The 19,498-nt window shown below is 49.2% G+C and overlaps 1 protein-coding gene across 3 annotated transcripts in view; it reads right to left on the bottom strand.

Moving 5' to 3' along the window:
* The window catches only part of NEURL4 (neuralized E3 ubiquitin protein ligase 4), an 84,038-nt gene that overhangs the window by 46,143 nt on the left and 18,397 nt on the right, over positions 1–19,498 (bottom strand). For 2 of the 3 annotated variants that reach the window (XM_032963596.2, XM_032963597.2), the window contains exons 9-17: positions 17,903–19,298; positions 16,474–16,655; positions 10,921–11,006; positions 9,397–9,562; positions 8,595–8,814; positions 8,313–8,389; positions 7,987–8,065; positions 5,879–6,048; positions 5,397–5,528 (exon numbers count right to left, since the gene is read on the bottom strand). In XM_032963596.2, the coding sequence (XP_032819487.1) occupies positions 5,397–5,528; positions 5,879–6,048; positions 7,987–8,065; positions 8,313–8,389; positions 8,595–8,814; positions 9,397–9,562; positions 10,921–11,006; positions 16,474–16,655; positions 17,903–19,298 (2,508 nt within the window). The remainder of the gene's footprint in view (positions 1–5,396; positions 5,529–5,878; positions 6,049–7,986; positions 8,066–8,312; positions 8,390–8,594; positions 8,815–9,396; positions 9,563–10,920; positions 11,007–16,473; positions 16,656–17,902; positions 19,299–19,498) is intronic. The other variant, XM_032963599.2, reaches the window with a different exon arrangement.

Here is a 19,498-nt window from a genome sequence, read left to right as displayed (position 1 = left end):
CCAGCACTGCGCTCTACACATACAGCACTCACCATTCACTAACACCACCCCCAGCACTGCGCTCAGCACATACAGCACTCACCATTCACTAACACCACCACTAGCACTGCGCACAGCACACACAGCACTCACCATTCACTAACACCACCACCAGCACTGTGCACAGCACAAAACAGCACTCACCATTCACTAACACCACCCCCAGCACTCCGCACAACACTCACAGCACTCACCATTCACTAACACCACTCCCAGCAATGCGCTCAGCACACACAGCACTCACCATTCACTAACACCACCCCCAGCACTGCGCTCAGCACATACAGCACTCACCATTCCCTAATACCACCACCAGCACTGCGCTCTGGACATACAGCACTCACCATTCACTAACACCACCCCCAGCACTGCGCTCAGCACACACAGCACTCACCATTCACTAACACAACCACCAGCACTGTGCACATCACCAAACAGCACTCACCATTCACTAACACCACCCCCAGCACTCCGCACAACACTCACAGCACTCACCATTCACTAACACCACCCCCAGCACTGCGCACAGCACACACAGCACTCATCCTTCACTAACACCACTCCCAGCACTGCGCACAGCACAAAACAGGACTCCCCATTCACTAACACCACCCCCAAGCACTGCGCACAGCACTCCCCATTCACTAACACCACCCCCAGCACTGCGCTCAGCACATACAGCACTCACCATTCACTAACACCACCCCCAGCACTGCGCTCAGCACATACAGCACTCACCATTCACTAACACCACCCCCAGCACTGCGCACAGCACACACAGCACTCACCATTCACTAACACCACCCCCAGCACTGCGCTCAGCACATACAGCACTCACCATTCACTAACATCACTCCCAGCACTGCGCTCAGCACATACAGCACTCACCATTCACTAACACCACCCCCAGCACTGCGCTCAGCACATACAGCACTCACCATTCACTAACACCACTCCCAGCACTACGCTCAGCACATACAGTACTCACCATTCACTAACACCACCCCCAGCACTGCGCTCAGCACATACAGCACTCACCATTCACTAACACCACCCCCAGCACTGCGCTCAGCACATACAGCACTCACCATTCCCTAACACCACCACCAGCACTGCGCTCTGCACATACAGCACTCACCATTCACTAACACCACCCCCAGCACTGCGCTCAGCACATACAGCACTCACCATTCACTAACACCACTCCCAGCACTGCGCACAGCACACACAACACTCACCATTCACTAACACCACCCCCAGCACTGCGCACAGCACACACAGCACTCATCATTCACTAACACCACCACCAGCACTGCGCACAGCACAAAACAGCACTCACCATTCACTAACACCACTCCCAGCACTGCGCACAGCACTCCCCATTCACTAACACCACCCCCAAGCACTGCGCACAGCACTCCCCATTCACTAACACCACCCCCAGCACTGTGCTCAGCACATACAGCACTCACCATTCACTAACACCACCCCCAGCACTGCGCTCAGCACATACAGCACTCACCATTCACTAACACCACCCCCAGCACTGCGCACAACACACACAGCACCCACCATTCACTAACACCACCCCCAGCACTGTGCTCAGCACATACAGCACTCACCATTCACTAACACCACCCCCAGCACTGCGCACAACACTCACAGCACTCACCATTCACTAACACCACCCCCAGCACTGCGCTCAGCACATACAGCACTCACCATTCACTAACACCACTCCCAGCACTGTGCTCAGCACATACAGCACTCACCATTCACTAACACCACCCCCAGCACTGCGCTCAGCACATACAGCACTCACCATTCACTAACACCACCCCCAGCACTGCGCTCAGCACATACAGCACTCACCATTCCCTAACACCACCACCAGCACTGCGCTCTACACATACAGCACTCACCATTCACTAACACCACCCCCAGCACTGCGCTCAGCACATACAGCACTCACCATTCACTAACACCACCACTAGCACTGCGCACAGCACACACAACACTCACCATTCACTAACACCACCACCAGCACTGTGCACAGCACAAAACAGCACTCACCATTCACTAACACCACCCCCAGCACTCCGCACAACACTCACAGCACTCACCATTCACTAACACCACTCCCAGCAATGCGCTCAGCACACACAGCACTCACCATTCACTAACACCACCCCCAGCACTGCGCTCAGCACATACAGCACTCACCATTCCCTAATACCACCACCAGCACTGCGCTCTGGACATACAGCACTCACCATTCACTAACACCACCCCCAGCACTGCGCTCAGCACACACAGCACTCACCATTCACTAACACAACCACCAGCACTGTGCACATCACCAAACAGCACTCACCATTCACTAACACCACCCCCAGCACTCCGCACAACACTCACAGCACTCACCATTCACTAACACCACCCCCAGCACTGCGCACAGCACACACAGCACTCATCCTTCACTAACACCACTCCCAGCACTGCGCACAGCACAAAACAGGACTCCCCATTCACTAACACCACCCCCAAGCACTGCGCACAGCACTCCCCATTCACTAACACCACCCCCAGCACTGCGCTCAGCACATACAGCACTCACCATTCACTAACACCACCCCCAGCACTGCGCTCAGCACATACAGCACTCACCATTCACTAACACCACCCCCAGCACTGCGCACAGCACACACAGCACTCACCATTCACTAACACCACCCCCAGCACTGCGCTCAGCACATACAGCACTCACCATTCACTAACATCACTCCCAGCACTGCGCTCAGCACATACAGCACTCACCATTCACTAACACCACCCCCAGCACTGCGCTCAGCACATACAGCACTCACCATTCACTAACACCACTCCCAGCACTACGCTCAGCACATACAGTACTCACCATTCACTAACACCACCCCCAGCACTGCGCTCAGCACATACAGCACTCACCATTCCCTAACACCACCACCAGCACTGCGCTCTGCACATACAGCACTCACCATTCACTAACACCACCCCCAGCACTGCGCTCAGCACATACAGCACTCACCATTCACTAACACCACTCCCAGCACTGCGCACAGCACACACAACACTCACCATTAACTAACACCACCACCACCAGCACTGTGCACAGCACAAAACAGCACTCACCATTCACTAACACCACCCCCAGCACTCCGCACAACACTCACAGCACTCACGATTCACTAACACCACCCCCAGCACTGCGCACAGCACACACAGCACTCATCATTCACTAACACCACCACCAGCACTGCGCACAGCACAAAACAGCACTCACCATTCACTAACACCACTCCCAGCACTGCGCACAGCACACACAGCACTCATCATTCACTAACACCACCACCAGCACTGCGCACAGCACAAAACAGCACTCACCATTCACTAACACCACTCCCAGCACTGCGCACAGCACTCCCCATTCACTAACACCACCCCCAAGCACTGCGCACAGCACTCCCCATTCACTAACACCACCCCCAGCACTGCGCTCAGCACATACAGCACTCACCATTCACTAACACCACCCCCAGCACTGCGCTCAGCACATACAGCACTCACCATTCACTAACACCACCCCCAGCACTGCGCACAACACACACAGCACTCACCATTCACTAACACCACCCCCAGCACTGTGCTCAGCACATACAGCACTCACCATTCACTAACACCACCCCCAGCACTGCGCACAACACTCACAGCACTCACCATTCACTAACACCACCCCCAACACTGCGCTCAGCACATACAGCACTCACCATTCACTAACACCACTCCCAGCACTGTGCTCAGCACATACAGCACTCACCATTCACTAACACCACCCCCAGCACTGCGCTCAGCACATACAGCACTCACCATTCACTAACACCACCCCCAGCACTGCGCTCAGCACATACAGCACTCACCATTCCCTAACACCACCACCAGCACTGCGCTCTGCACATACAGCACTCACCATTCACTAACACCACCCCCAGCACTGCGCTCAGCACATACAGCACTCACCATTCACTAACACCACTCCCAGCACTGCGCACAGCACACACAACACTCACCATTCACTAACACCACTCCCAGCACTGCGCACAGCACACACAGCACTCACCATTCACTAACACCACCCCCAGCACTCCGCACAACACTCACAGCACTCACGATTCACTAACACCACCCCCAGCACTGCGCACAGCACACACAGCACTCATCATTCACTAACACCACCACCAGCACTGCGCACAGCACAAAACAGCACTCACCATTCACTAACACCACTCCCAGCACTGCGCACAGCACTCCCCATTCACTAACACCACCCCCAAGCACTGCGCACAGCACTCCCCATTCACTAACACCACCCCCAGCACTGTGCTCAGCACATACAGCACTCACCATTCACTAACACCACCCCCAGCACTGCGCTCAGCACATACAGCACTCACCATTCACTAACACCACCCCCAGCACTGCGCACAACACACACAGCACCCACCATTCACTAACACCACCCCCAGCACTGTGCTCAGCACATACAGCACTCACCATTCACTAACACCACCCCCAGCACTGCGCACAACACTCACAGCACTCACCATTCACTAACACCACCCCCAGCACTGCGCTCAGCACATACAGCACTCACCATTCACTAACACCACTCCCAGCACTGTGCTCAGCACATACAGCACTCACCATTCACTAACACCACCCCCAGCACTGCGCTCAGCACATACAGCACTCACCATTCACTAACACCACCCCCAGCACTGCGCTCAGCACATACAGCACTCACCATTCCCTAACACCACCACCAGCACTGCGCTCTACACATACAGCACTCACCATTCACTAACACCACCCCCAGCACTGCGCTCAGCACATACAGCACTCACCATTCACTAACACCACCACTAGCACTGCGCACAGCACACACAACACTCACCATTCACTAACACCACCACCAGCACTGTGCACAGCACAAAACAGCACTCACCATTCACTAACACCACCCCCAGCACTCCGCACAACACTCACAGCACTCACCATTCACTAACACCACCCCCAGCACTGCGCACAGCACACACAGCACTCACCATTCACTAACACCACCCCCAGCACTGCGTTCAGCACATACAGCACTCACCATTCACTAACACCACCCCCAAGCACTACACACAGCAAACACAGCGCTCACCATTCACTATTTGGTCAGATAAATACACGGCCTAACCCAAACATAAGTTATGAACCAAATAAAACGCGGTCATTCTCATTGTCGTGGCCCGGGGAGCACCGCGTTGGTCACTCACAGCGCGGTGAGTCCTCAGGCAGCGAGAGGTGAGTGACCACGCTGCTCGACAAGCTGTTGTCCACCACTCCACTGGAGGCCGTGACGCTCACTTGGGCACACTGGCCATAGAGGTCGACCACTGCATACACCTCTACACACACAGACACACATAAAACGATACAGATCCCCCATATAGTCTTAACAGACTGGTGGGGGCAAGTGCTGTAAGTAAGCATCTCTTCACACACAGACAGGTTTAGAATACGAATGCAAACGGCTGCGCTGTCACAACTATTAACACCTGCATAACAATAGAGAGACAAAGGCAGAGAGGTAAGCATGAAGAGAGGCAGCCAAACAAAGACAGATTGAGACACAGACATGGCTGTGGAAATTCCACATATCCACGAGGGGGCCAACCCTACCACACATCTGGTGGTGGGGTCGACAGCAGTGCAAGTGTGAGACGCAAAAATGTGTGGTGGGGATGGCGAGTCGCACCGGCGGGGAGGCCCGTGGCGGCGGGGCCCTGGTCCACGCCGTTGATGAAGTAGTGCAGCGCGCCGTGGCGGGAGCGCAGCATGCCGATCCGTGAGCCAAACCCCAGGCGGTCCAGGTCGCTCCCGTAGCTGTTGCACACCGTGTTACCATCACGCATGATGGCTGTGCCACTACACGCACACACACACACGCAAACTCGCCTTTCACATCCTTCACCTGCTGACGCCGCTGCCTCCACTACTGGCGCTGTTCACGTCTCACCAACAAATGTTGCAACGTGGCCCAGCGGTAGCGCTTTTGCTGCTTGTTGCAGAGGTTCGCGGTTCGAGCCCGGCAGCCACCCTGGCTAATACCGCGGGTGCATTAACCGTAGTGTACTATGCGCCGTCTGCTTCGCAGTGGACAATTAAGATCTCCTGACGCCATTCGGAAAAAGATAAAGCCGCTGTGTGCCAGCGTCATGGTCCAAGTTGCCAAATTCGAATAATTACCTGCAAATTACTCAATTGGGATTACAGATAGCAAAAATCATCGCCCCCTACTGGCAGACTAGTGCCTGATTGCAGACCAGATGCAACGTGCCCAAAGGGACAACTGCCACTGGGGGTGCCCTCACAAATGTGTTGAGAAGAAATGCGATGCAAATAGCTTATTGCGTGTCAAGCGCTCTGATATTATCCAGCATGAAGGAAGATCTATAAAAAAAACATCTCTTTATTATATAAAATGTTTTTCTACATCCTCGGTTAAAAGGGGCCAGTGTACAACAGTATGCCATGCCAGCATTTCAGAATACCAAACCTGTATACCAGCAATTTACAGTAGTCGCTTGTTCTTCTCGAAGGATACATTCCGGAGATGCTCGTGAATAGAACATTTTGCGGAAAAATATATTGGCCTACGGAAACCTAGATTTTTTTAAGAATTGCATAAATAACCTATGAAATACATGAAAATCATCATAACAAAACAAAATTGATAAATAAATATTATAAATAAATATTCAAGTATCTCACTCTCTTCTCTCGATGCAGTTGTGTCGCGTTTCAGATGCGATTCGTGGATAGCCAAAGTTGCAAGTTCTCGAATAACGAGGGAATACTGTACTATGATGCTTCCATAGAGGTGAAATCGCAGTGAAGTTGGGCTGCAGGGCAATACTTTTACTCTTGTTTACCCAGGAAGGGCTCACTGAGTCTAAATACAGGAGGGTCATACCAAGTTTCTGCAGTAGGGGGGGTATGTTACTGTGTGTAGTCTCAATTGAGGTAATTTTTCATGATTGTGATGTTTGGCCAATACCAGTTACATTGCTGCTCTTTGGTTCTTTCGGTAAAATCACGTAGTTAGAAATAAAATAAAACAAATCAGGACGTTTCGAGTAAGGATTCCTGCAGCCATGAAAGCTTCAAACCAGTTACATTGTTTTTTTTACTATGGGAGGAAACCGGAGAACTCGGAGGAAAGCCACGGAGAACAGAGAGAGAACAAATCCCACACAGGAAGGCACCCAAGTCAGGAACTGAATTCAGGCCCTTCTTGCTGCGAGGCACAACTGTTCCCACTGCGCCACCACCCTGCCGGTCAAATATTGGTGGGAATATTTTTTGAAGGCAGTTAAGCAGCGGGGCACCAGTCACAGCATTAGCTGGGTGTTGGCAGTGGTGCACACCTCTTATCCAGCACTGTGGAGGTGAGGGTTGGTGGATCGCACACAATTTGTAAAACTCCCTTTCCATGGGTGTCCAGGACGAGCCATGCCCTGGCACGCCAAGAGAGGGCATAACAAATTGGACTCCACCTGTTACATCCTTAAGGGACAGAGTGTTTCCCCTTGCTTGCGTAGTTTTCTCCCACATATAAACTCATTAATTGGCTGATAACACCTTCCTATATAGAGGAACATGGAGCTTGGGCAAATGTTGGCGCCAACTCATCGTGTGGCTGCCTTCCTGCTCATCTGTGGTTCCGCGTGCCTTCTGGGTCGTTCTCTCTCTCCATGAGAAAGAGCGAATATTGTGTGGAGTTATAAGTAGAAGCAATAGCGATAATTATTATGAGCGTGCACCTATGCCCTTATGTGGGTATTTGCAAACTAACACCTTTACCTCAGCATCCAGGTGTCATGGTCGATATCTGTCATTGTGTTTGGAAAGTGGAGCTCCTCGGGAACAATTGCAGTGACACCTGCATCACACAACACCACAAAAGACAGGCACAAGCTAACCAGGCACAGGAAATGCGGAAGACGCACAGTTGCTCTTTAACACCAATCACGTTTTAACAATAATGAACAGAACAATGGGCAACATATCATGACAAATCAAGTAATGTAAAACTAGGCTTCTGCACAACGTGAGATAATCAGTAAATAAGAAAGGGTTTTATTCGCCATGAAAGTTCGCACAGATAAAAGTATTTCCTTTGCTCATACCAACTTCTATGGAGCCAGACCATCTGTCCACCATCTTCTCAATGACAATCTCAAACAACTCTCCGTCCCGGAGCGGTCTGAGCACACAACCAACAGCACATGAGCACAGCATTACAATCGAACACAAAATCCAAAGCATGGCCAACATCAGAACCGAATGCCCCAAATGGCTCAAATGGTTCTCATGTTGCCAGTCCGCAGGTCACTTGGCAAACACCTGGTGGGTTGCGTAACAACGCATAACATCTATGCCGCATGATGCTCAGCTCCGCGGTGTCACACCGGTTCGTGATGACGATGGCGTCGTTGAACTCGGCACGCGGGTTCTGGCGCAGGGCAGTGCGACCGCCGTTGGTGATGACGGCATTGGTGCCGTGAAAGTGAGCGAAGACCAGGTCGCACCGCGCCGGGCCATTGCCGCAGTCGCACAAGGACAGCGGAGGGGTGCACGGGGTGGGGTGGGTGTGCGTGTCGGACAGATCGTCGGGCAGTGGTGGCATGTCTAGGGAACAAACAGCACATGGATGTCACGTGAAACCCACAGCATTAGCAGTAGCAGCAATAGCAAAAATCAGTTCTAAAGAAATGTTTTCAATTTAGATTTAAATGTGCAAAGCTCCAGTGGCCTCCTCACAGGTACTGCAAGATCCAACCATATCCGTCCAGTGCCTGCTGAGCTGCATTGGCTTCTGGTTGCCGAACGAATACATCAGGTCACACTCATTACGTACACAAGTGAACCACAATACCTTGCTGATCTCAAGACCCTTTGATTAGGATCATGCCAAGTTTTTTTTCAATTGGGGGCGCTTGCTACATGGAATCCCAAATGAGTAATTATCAGGTAGTTTGTCTATGATAGGATGTTTGGCCAATACAAGTTATATTTTATGTGTTTTTAGCTTTGGGAGGAAACCAGAGAATCTGGAAGAAAGTCATGCAGAACAGGGGTACAACATATAAACTCCACACAGCCCCAGTCGGGAATCAAACCCAGGCCTTTATTACTGTGAGGCACAATTGTTACCACTGCGCCGCTGGTCTTGACGTCCTAAAAGCGGAACACAAAGCACGGGCAGAATACCGTGTGTGGAGTCAAGGATGGTGGCTTGGGCCGCCTGCCCGTAGAGGTCGAGCACGGCGTACACGCACGGTGGGACCCCAATGACCGCGCGGCCCTGGTCCTCCCCGTTTACCAGCAGGTGCAGTGCACCATCCACATGGCGGATCACTCCCACACTGTCCCCTGCCTGCATAGAGGCACACACACACATACATCAGCACGCATACCCACAAACCACACAGGCACACATCGGCACGCACACTCGCAAACCACACAATTAGCAAGCACACTCACAAACCAGACATGTCAGCACGCACACTCACAAACATACGCACACATCAGCAAGCACACTCACAAACCACACAAGCACACATCAGCACGCACACCGACAAACCACACACATCAGCATGCACAGTGAAGTCCCAGAGTTCAACCTTCCATGGAAACTTAGACAACTCCCAACCGCTTGAGGACAAGGGCCAGGGAAGATGTGGCCACTTGCTCCAGGAGTAGAACATGAGGAGCATCCCAAATTGTGACTGTGGCCACTACCCAAGCCAGACAATCGCCCCATGTACTGAACTCCTGCCCTGAGAGATCCATTCCCGGTGGCATCGCGACCACTCACTCTGTCTCACCTGAAGCCGTTGAACAGATTGCTAACCTCGACATCAAACTGCTTCCCCAGCCATACAAAGAAGCAGAGGTCTCACTCCAAATCAGTCGAGCGGCATTATATTTTCATCGCCTGCGTAACACTGTGTGGAAGCTAGATGGCCTGTCGCTCCATACAAAGGTTTGGGTCTTCTTGCAAAACGTGAACCCCTTTAAAAGGAACATCGGCACCGGTTCTAAACATTCAGGCTGGCCTGCCTACAATTAATCCCGGGTTTAACCGTACAGGTTCGTATGAGCTCACAAATCTTTCAAAGATTGGACACAAAGCCATCAGTGAGCTCCTCCAGAAGGTGAGGCTGCGTTGGCTGGGTCATGTCACCCCCATGTCCAGCCACCGTATACCCACGCAGCTTCTATTTGGTTGGATAGAAAAATATAAACAAACATGGCATGGGCTAGAGAAGAGATGTGCTAATGGGGTACATAGGATGTCGACCTGAGGACTGTTGATGACTGGTATCAGTAGTGTCATTATCAGCCTCTGTGAAACAGTCTCGTGGAGGACAGTTGGAGGGCAGAGGAGGTGCAACAACAGTGAAAGGCAGAGAAGCAATGCTCACGAGCGGAGCGCCGGGTGGCTAAAACGTAGCAACTGGTCACAATGCGGAGCACAGGTGGTGCATCTGTCAGTCATCTCCGGCAGTTAACCCATAATATCTGGGTCTGTCCTGTGACCATCTGTCAGCGAGCTTTCAACACTTTAAGTGGCCTAAAAGTGCACTTAACCTGACACAAGCGCTGTGGTGGCATCATTGCCACTTTGTGGTGAATGGTGGCTGTTATTGTAATTGTGTTTCTGTGTGTGTGCCAGTGCTCATGCATATGCAGTCATTAATTAATACATGACTTGTGAATGTGCATTCAAACCCGCAGGCGATCCAGGTTATGCCCATAGTCGTCCAGAATGGTGGTTCCGTTGTGCATCACTCCATTCCCAGTCATCATCCACGTGCCTGTACAACAAGCAATACATAAACCCATTTTCCATTGAACGCAAGGGGCTGATTAAACCAGAAGTAAATTAACATATCTTACTTATGTACAGCCCATTACAGTGTATAGGAAGGCACACACGTTGAGTCTCAAAAACGAGTGGAGAAAATGTTCCAACAAACCCACAGATACTCTCCCATCTAATTCACAATTTTATGCTAAGCTGTCAATTCTGTATATAATTTCCCTTGCAGTTGAATTTTTTAAATATTCTTGTGTTTACATATTCGTGTAATAATCACCATAAATATATTTACATTTCCTGCAACTGAACTTGACTTTGGTTTTTAAAAGAAATTTGTCCGGGCCAACCTTTATAACTGGACTAGAGCGAAGTACCCGGCGTTGCCCGGGGGAAAAATATATTTAAAAACTTCTCAAAACTTAAAAACATAACATATACATACACAAATACTAAGCTATTGTGAAAGCCCGGCGTGTAGTTTGTCTGTCCATTTGTCCATCAACAAAATTAGAAGTCAAAAAAGTTATAGAAAGTGGGGGGTAAATAGTTGATCTAAAAGGTTTCCGAAAACTGTCGACCCCTCTGCCACCCTCAAAAAAGATTTTTACCCCCGCGTAGGCATATATACCTAAACACCCTACATACAATAGAGTAGTATCTAGTGACTCTATAGTAGTATCTGACTCTACAGTAGTATCTGGCTCTACAGTAATAACTACTGACTCTGCAGTAGTGTAGTGAGTCCAACTGAGTTGCAGACGTTGTCTTGGGAGCAACACGTTTTATTCAACTATTCGCACAACATACTCTCGGGTGGTGACCACCCAACTAGCCACGCTACGGCGGAACTAGACACGGTTCCACTATCCCGGTCCGGACCACAAGCTGGGTCCCGGACCGCGTGGCTGGAGGCTTCTTCAGCTTGATGTGGATCTCCTGCCTCTCCAACAGTAAGAACCCCGAGCCCCTCACAGAGCCCCCCTGATATCAGGCCGGTCTGGGGCTGGCTCCGCCTCTTGCCCCGCTCACCTTCTCGATCTCTCTCGCCCTTACCCGAAGGCTCTCGAGAGTTCTTCCCGGACCACGTGACCACCCATTAGCCCCCTCCACCGGTGGCCCCCCTCCAGTATCATCCAGTCACATGTCCCCAGGTCAGCCAGAGTATCATGCCCCCAACGTAACCCCAGCTGGCTGACACTCTCTCGCTCTCTCAACGGCCCGCACTGCACGCTGTGCGTGGCCATTGCGCTTAACCAGCGCTCACCCAAGCCCCCACTAGGGCTGGTACTACACCCCGTCTCCGGGGTGTACACAAAACAGGATACATCCCACCGTGGCCTCACCAGCCCGGCACCACACAGTGACATTCCCAGTCACTACAGTCGTATCTAATGACGATAGTAGTACCTACTGAACCTATAGCAGTATATATTGACTCAATAGTATCTACTGACTATAGTAGTAACTACTAACTCCATAGTAGTATCTGCAAACTCTATAGCAGTATCTACTGACTCTATAGTCGTATCTACCGACTCTGCAGCAATATATACTTCCTATAGTAACTACACACATTGGGGTGGGAGGGGGAGAAGAGGACATGACACTTTGAACAATTACCTCAGCGTTGTGTCTGTTTTTTTGCATTAAAGCGAATTACATTTTTTCCCCGCCCTCACCAATCGCGCGTGTGCGTTGCTATGGGAACCACGACATTTCATGCATGCGAAGATGCGTGCTTTGGCACGCGCTTAGTGTAGTAAATTAATAATTAATAGTACTAAATTGTCAATTTAACTACTTTAAAGTTAGAAATGTAAACCGCAGTTTGTGAGTTAAAAGCGTCGCAAGTTGCGTATACAGACAGACAGACGGAAACACAAACAGACAAAAATGACTTTTATAGGTAAGAATTGAAAGTACTCGCAGTAATAATTTACCTAAATATTTTTTTACATAAAAGACCCATTGGCATTGTACGGTGAAAACATTTAACGTGCTACATGTAAAGTTTGCACACAATAACCCTAATCTTTATAAATCATGTAATTATATATTTTTAATTAAAATTAAACCCAATGCGCGGTGGAAAAAAAACTTACGCTCACGCGCCAAGATTCGATTCTTTAAATCGAGGAAAGGAATCCAAGGTTGTAGATTTATTTATAATTGGCCTATTCCCGTCTAATCGATACCACAAACGCTCACCAGATATCGATTCTTGCCAGTCTTGTATGCGGGTTGATGCCACACACTTCATGGTGATTCCCCCCCCCCGCCACAAAATACAAAAGCCTATTTTGATATTTTGCATGGTGTACAGTCTGGAGGCTACCCACATGCCAAATTTCAAATTTGTAGCATGTTGGGAAGTATGCTAAACATTTTGAACAAACACACATATCTACAAATTTCCCTTTTATATATATACAGTGAGGGGAAAAAGTATTTGATCCCTTGCTGATTTTGTACGTTTGCCCACTGACAAAGAAATGATCAGTCTATAATTTTAATGGTAGGTTTATTTGAACAGTGAGAGACAGAATAACAACAAAAAATCCAGAAAAACGCATGTCAAAAATGTTGTAAATTGATTTGCATTTTAATGAGGGAAATAAATATTTGACCCCCTCTCAATCAGAAAGATTTCTGGCTCCCAGGTGTCTTTTGTACAGGTAATGAGCTGAGATTAGGAGCACACCCTTAAAGGGAGTGCACCTAATCTCAGCTTGTTACCTGCATAAAAGGCACCTGTCCACAGAAGCAATCAATCAGATTCCAAACTCTCCACCATGGCCAAGACCAAAGAGCTCTCCAAGGATGTCAGGGACAAGATTGTAGACCTACACAAGGCTGGAATGGGCTACAAGACCATTGCCAAGCAGCTTGGTGAGAAGGTGACAACAGTTGGTGCGATTATTCGCAAATGGAAGAAACAAAAGAACTGTCAATCTCCCTAGGCCTGGGGCTCCATGCAAGATCTCACCTCGTGGAGTTGCAATGATCATGAGAACAGTGAGGAATCAGCCCAGAACTACACGGGAGGATCTTGTCAATGATCTCAAGGCAGCTGGGACCATAGTCACCAAGAAAATAATTGGTAACACACTACACCGTAGAGGACTGAAATCATGCAGCACCCGCAAGGTCCCCCTGCTCAAGAAAGCACATATACATGCCCGTCTTAAGTTTGCCAATGAACATCTGAATGATTCAGAGGACAACTGGGTGAAAGTGTCGTGGTCAGATGAGACCAAAATGGAGCTCTTTGGCATCAACTCAACTCGCCGTGTTTGGAGGAGGAGGAATGCTGCCTATGACCCCAAGAACACCATCCCCACCGTCAAACATGGAGGTGGAAACATTATGCTTTGGGGGTGTTTTTCTGCTAAGGGGACAGAACAACTTCACCGCATCAAAGGGACGATGGACGGGGCCATGTACCGTCAAATCTTGGGTGAGAACCTCCTTCCCTCAGCCAGGGCATTGAAAATGGGTCGTGGATGGGTATTCCAACATGACAATTACCCAAAACACACGGCCAAGGCAACAAAGGAGTGGCTCAAGAAGAAGCACATTAAGGTTCTGGAGTGGCCTAGCCAGTCTCCAGACCTTAATCCCATAGAAAATCTGTGGAGGGAGCTGAAGGTTTGAGTTGCCAAACGTCAGCCTCGAAACCTTAATGACTTGGAGAAGATGTGCAAAGAGGAGTGGGACAAAATCCCTCCTGTGCAAACCTGGTGGCCCACTACAAGAAACGTCTGACCTCTGTGATTGCCAACAAGGGTTTTGCCACCAAGTACTAAGTCATGTTTTGCAGAGGGGTCAAATACTTATTTCCCTCATTAAAATGCAAATCAATTCATAACATTTTTGACATGCGTTTTTCTGGATTTTGTTGTTGTTATTCTGTCTCTCACTGTTCAAATAAACCTACCATTAAAATTATAGACTGATCATTTCTTTGTCAGTGGGCAAACGTACAAAATCAGCAGGGGATCAAATACTTTTTTCCCTCACTGTATAGATGTACTAGCTTTCCTACCCGGTTTCGCTCGGGACTTGGATTCACCACGCCCGGCCACCTTTGTTTCCCCAGTGGTGATGTTCACACACCACACCAGTTACTCGTTCGAGGCTGAGTCGACCTAGGGGAGGCCCAGGACCGGTTCAAATAATCGTCACCGGTGGTGGCCGTGAGCGGGAATCGAACTCGGGTTGCCGAGTTCGTAGCGCAGCGCGCTAACCACTACACTACCGCTCTCCCCACACACACGCGCGTACGTCCATAGGTATACATACACGCGCTTGCTGCAGACACATACAACTTTCAGGGTGCGTACGGCATTAAACGACTAAAATAATAAACCAATGCTGTGCGAAGAAAGCCTTAGACCTGCAACACATTTGTATTTCACTTTACCCAAGGAGGGTTGGGGGGGGATGCGTGACATAAACAGGCAAACTGCGTTAAGGTTCTGCATACGGGTCAAATGACAGATGTGACGTCACAGCTCACTTGCCATGCAAAATATATGCATTATTGCGCCCCCGCCCCAAAAAATAATACAAAAGTCTATTTTTATAATTTTTGCATGGTGAACATGACAAATTACAAGTTATTGCATGTTGGGAAGTACGCTAAACATTTTTAACAGACACACATTCACAAATTTCCCTTTTATATATATAGATGTATTTATATAACTGGATATGTATTTATTTGATAGTGAATTGTGATGGTGCACTGTTTTTTATTTCCTCTGTAATGCAGTTACTGGACATCTATGAAAAAGAGCTTCATAGCTTATCAGATTCCTCCAGTCCAAATAAAGATTCTGATTCTGAGTCAGTTGCTTTTGCCCCAATATCTATTTGTTTATTTTTGCTCTTACTTATATTTTGGTTGTTTTTGCTCTGAATTCTATTAGCTTTATTGTTGTACTTTGTTTTGTTGCAATTGTTTTGTCAGTTTCATGACCCAGGCGACGCTTACAAATGAGTCTGTCTGTCTCTCCAGTTTTCACCTGGTTAAACAAAATACACGCTTTAAAAAAAAAAGTTTTATTACGCTCATTTGGACTGGAAAGCCTCACTGAGTCTCAAGATTTTTTTTCAGGAAGTTATTGCAAAGTTTTTTTAAGAGGGGGCAACGTTGATTTGGATCATCCCAAATGAGTAATTTGCATGTCATTTTTAAACATTGTAACGTTTGGCCAATACCAGTTACAATGTATATTTGGTTTAGTTTTTCGAGAAAATAGGGGAAAACCTGGAGGAACCAATGCAGAACAGGGGGTGAACGAACATGCTGAACATACGCAGAAAGGAGCCCAATTCAGCAATCGAACTGAGGCCCTCCATGCCGTGAGGCAGAAGTGTTGCCAACGCGCTGCCGCCACCCTGCCGGCCGACCACGGTGGCCCACGCGAGTGAACGGATGCGTGCGCACACACGCGTACCAGAGCGCATGTTGGTCATGGTTGAGGGCAGCGCAATGCGCACGGGCGAGTGAGTGGTCACGCCGACCTCGATGGAGCCCGCCCACTTGTCCACCATGCGGTCGATGCGCACTTCAAATCGTTCTCCCGGCCCGAGGGGTCGGTTCGAGAGAACCACCCCGTGGTTAAAATCTTCCAAGGCACTGTGGGTACAGAAGGCATGATAAACATATAACAAATTATGCAAATCAAATACACAATCATAACTGCAAACACTGCACTACATAGCAATTACAAACATATTGCCATGTATTGAAGTGCACAGAGAGGAAAAGCAGGTGTTACATTAACAAAATAAATTAGCAGGAAATTCACCCCCTTCCCATATCTGTCCATCCACATGAAAATTTTATTTTTTACACATCCCATCGGCCACACAGCCTTCTGAGAGTGCATCAATTCCAGAAGCATTGGTTCAACACAAGCAAACTCTGAACTGGTAGTGGTATTTAGTCTTATCAGCAGTCAAGTATGTTTGCACCAATGCTGGGTGAACTGCCAAATGTTGACTTAAAGCTTTCGTGACTGCAGCAATTCATACTCTTTGGGTCTTTCGGTAAAGTCACGTAGATAGAAAAAATATAAAATCATGACGTTTCGATCGCAACACAAGCAATCGTCTTGAGGTGAAAAAATGGCAGTGAGAGAGCTGCTGAAAAAGGATGTTATATCACATACCGAAAGACCCAAAGAGTATGAACTGCCAAATGTTTATAGGCAAGGAATTGAAATCATAGTTAGAGGTCGGGTGAGCCCATTTTCCTTCTGGGTCAATAAAATAAGCACTACTTCGTGGGAACAAGGTTTTGTATCTTCACATGGCTGTGTGGATGCAGCCATGGTCATCCCAGACAGGCTGGCCCCACTATAGGAATGTGAAATTCTTATTTAATTGAGCCTAAGACCAAATTATGTAGAGTCTCTGCAGCTGGATGAGACAAGAAGCAAGCAGCAGGACTAAGCCAGGGGCGGTGCAGTGGTAACACTCCTGTCTTACAGCAAGAAGTACCTCGGTTCAACTCCCAACTGGGGCACCTTTCTGCGTGGAGTTTGTATGTTCTACCCCTGATCTGCATGAGTTTCCTCTCGATTTTCCAGCTTTTTCTCATAGCTGAAATAACGTCCAATGTAACTGGTATTGACAAAACAACCCTATGGTAAAAAAACCTACAAATGACTCCATTGAGATTTCATGCAGCAACATCGCCCCCTAATGCGGAAACTTGGCAGGACCCTCCTGTACAAGACTCCTGAGGCTCAGTGAAGATTTCTTGCTATAACCAAGTGTAAATCATTAAAAACAACGAATTATGGTTTCTCAGTCGTGTTTGACGACCCACGAACTTGGTTCCGATTGCAAGACAATCGAGAGACACAAGACGAGACTCACTTTGGCCGCAACGCGGTGCGTCCTCCATTGACCACGGCCGCACGCTGCCCACAGTTTTGGTGGAAGAGCAGTGGCCCACAATCTCCAGAAGTGCCTTCACCTCCCTCTATCACCGTCGTCACGGAGGCCTCCATCTCTCCGGAGCCGCAGCCACCCACACTTGGACCGCCGGCCAATGCCGTGGCATTACAACTCTGTCCATTAAGTTCAACGTCAGATCCATTGTCCAAACCAGATAATTCACTATTGGCAAAAATCGCTTCGGCAGAAGGAAGTGAGAGCTGATTTGGTTCTGGAGTGCATAGGCTTCTAGTCTCTGCTGTCCCTGTGGTTCTCTCCCTCTCCGTCTCTCTTTCTCTCCATGTTGACAATCTGGCATTTGTAAAGAAACTTGAATGGCTCAACCCCAATCCGATGCCATCTCTCTCCCTTCCATTCTCTAACTCTTCATCTCCATTTCCCCCCCTCTCTCTCCACGACGCGGCTAACCGCACGTTCGTGTGAGCAATGAGATGCCTTGCGTCGGAATAATTTGTAGGCACATTCAGTTCTGGCAACAGCCTCCCTGTGTCACTTTCTATCTCCACCTGTCTGCCCGTGTCCATCTCCTCTTCCCGATTTAATTCTCTATCTACCTGCAATTCTCTGCTACGTGCAGAGCGGAGCAAGTTTTCTCTTGTGGCATGAGCTCGGCAATAGGCGATTCCAAAATCCAAATAGCTGGACAGACTGGAAAAATAGTCTAAATCGGAGCTCAGGTAATTGTCTCTATTGGTTTCCCTATCCCCCAGGCTCTGTCTACCGCCTCCTACTTCTCCATTCCTGCATCTTCTGCTCTGAGTATCTTCGTATATCTCGGACAGACCCGACGCATCTCCTGCTGATATCTGCTCGCGCCTCCTCTCTCTCGAGGAATTAATGTCATCTTCTGCGCTCTTCTCTCCTTCCGCCACCTCCGGCGTTTCTCTCTCTGTCTCCTGCTCTTCGTCTCTCCATCCCACTTCGTCCATCACTCTTTCTCGTTCCCTGACAGCTCGAGTGGTCCTCTCCGCCCCTCTCCGTGTCTCAAGATCTCCACCAAAATCAACACTCTCATCAAAGTTCTCTCCCGCCATTAGAGGCATGGGGGCGGCCGTGGCCCATGTCGTGCCGCACGCGTCGGCCTCCAAACGCGAGTTCAATCTACCGGTGGCAAGGCCGCTGCTGTGGCCCGCACCGCCAGCGGCTGCCCTAGCCCTGCGATTGGTGGACTCGGGAGAAATCGCACGCATGATGGCCGTGTTTCTCCTCAGACGGTCGGCATGATTTTGTTCGTGGACAATAGTGACTTTGGCAGCCATTCCATAGAGATCCACCACCCCGTAGATTGTGGCCGCGGTCTGGGATGCCGCTACACCTGTGTACACAGGTAGTGGAAGGAAACAAGCCAACACATGACACCTACACAACACCAGAGACACATCTCCACAAGGTCAGTGCCTCCGTTTCTGATTAAAATCATGCCAAGTAATATGTATGATCAGAATGTTTTTTTGCCCGAGGTATGCTGATTTTAACGATCACTAGAAAATAATTACAGACAAAATATAACATACA

The sequence above is a fragment of the Petromyzon marinus genome, chromosome 30, assembly GCF_048934315.1.
Source record: "Petromyzon marinus isolate PM22_M1 ecotype Great Lakes invasive population chromosome 30, UKy_Petmar_22M1.pri1.0, whole genome shotgun sequence".
Taxonomy (NCBI): Eukaryota; Metazoa; Chordata; class Hyperoartia; order Petromyzontiformes; family Petromyzontidae; genus Petromyzon; species Petromyzon marinus.
This window is presented reverse-complemented; position numbering and strand designations above follow the sequence as displayed.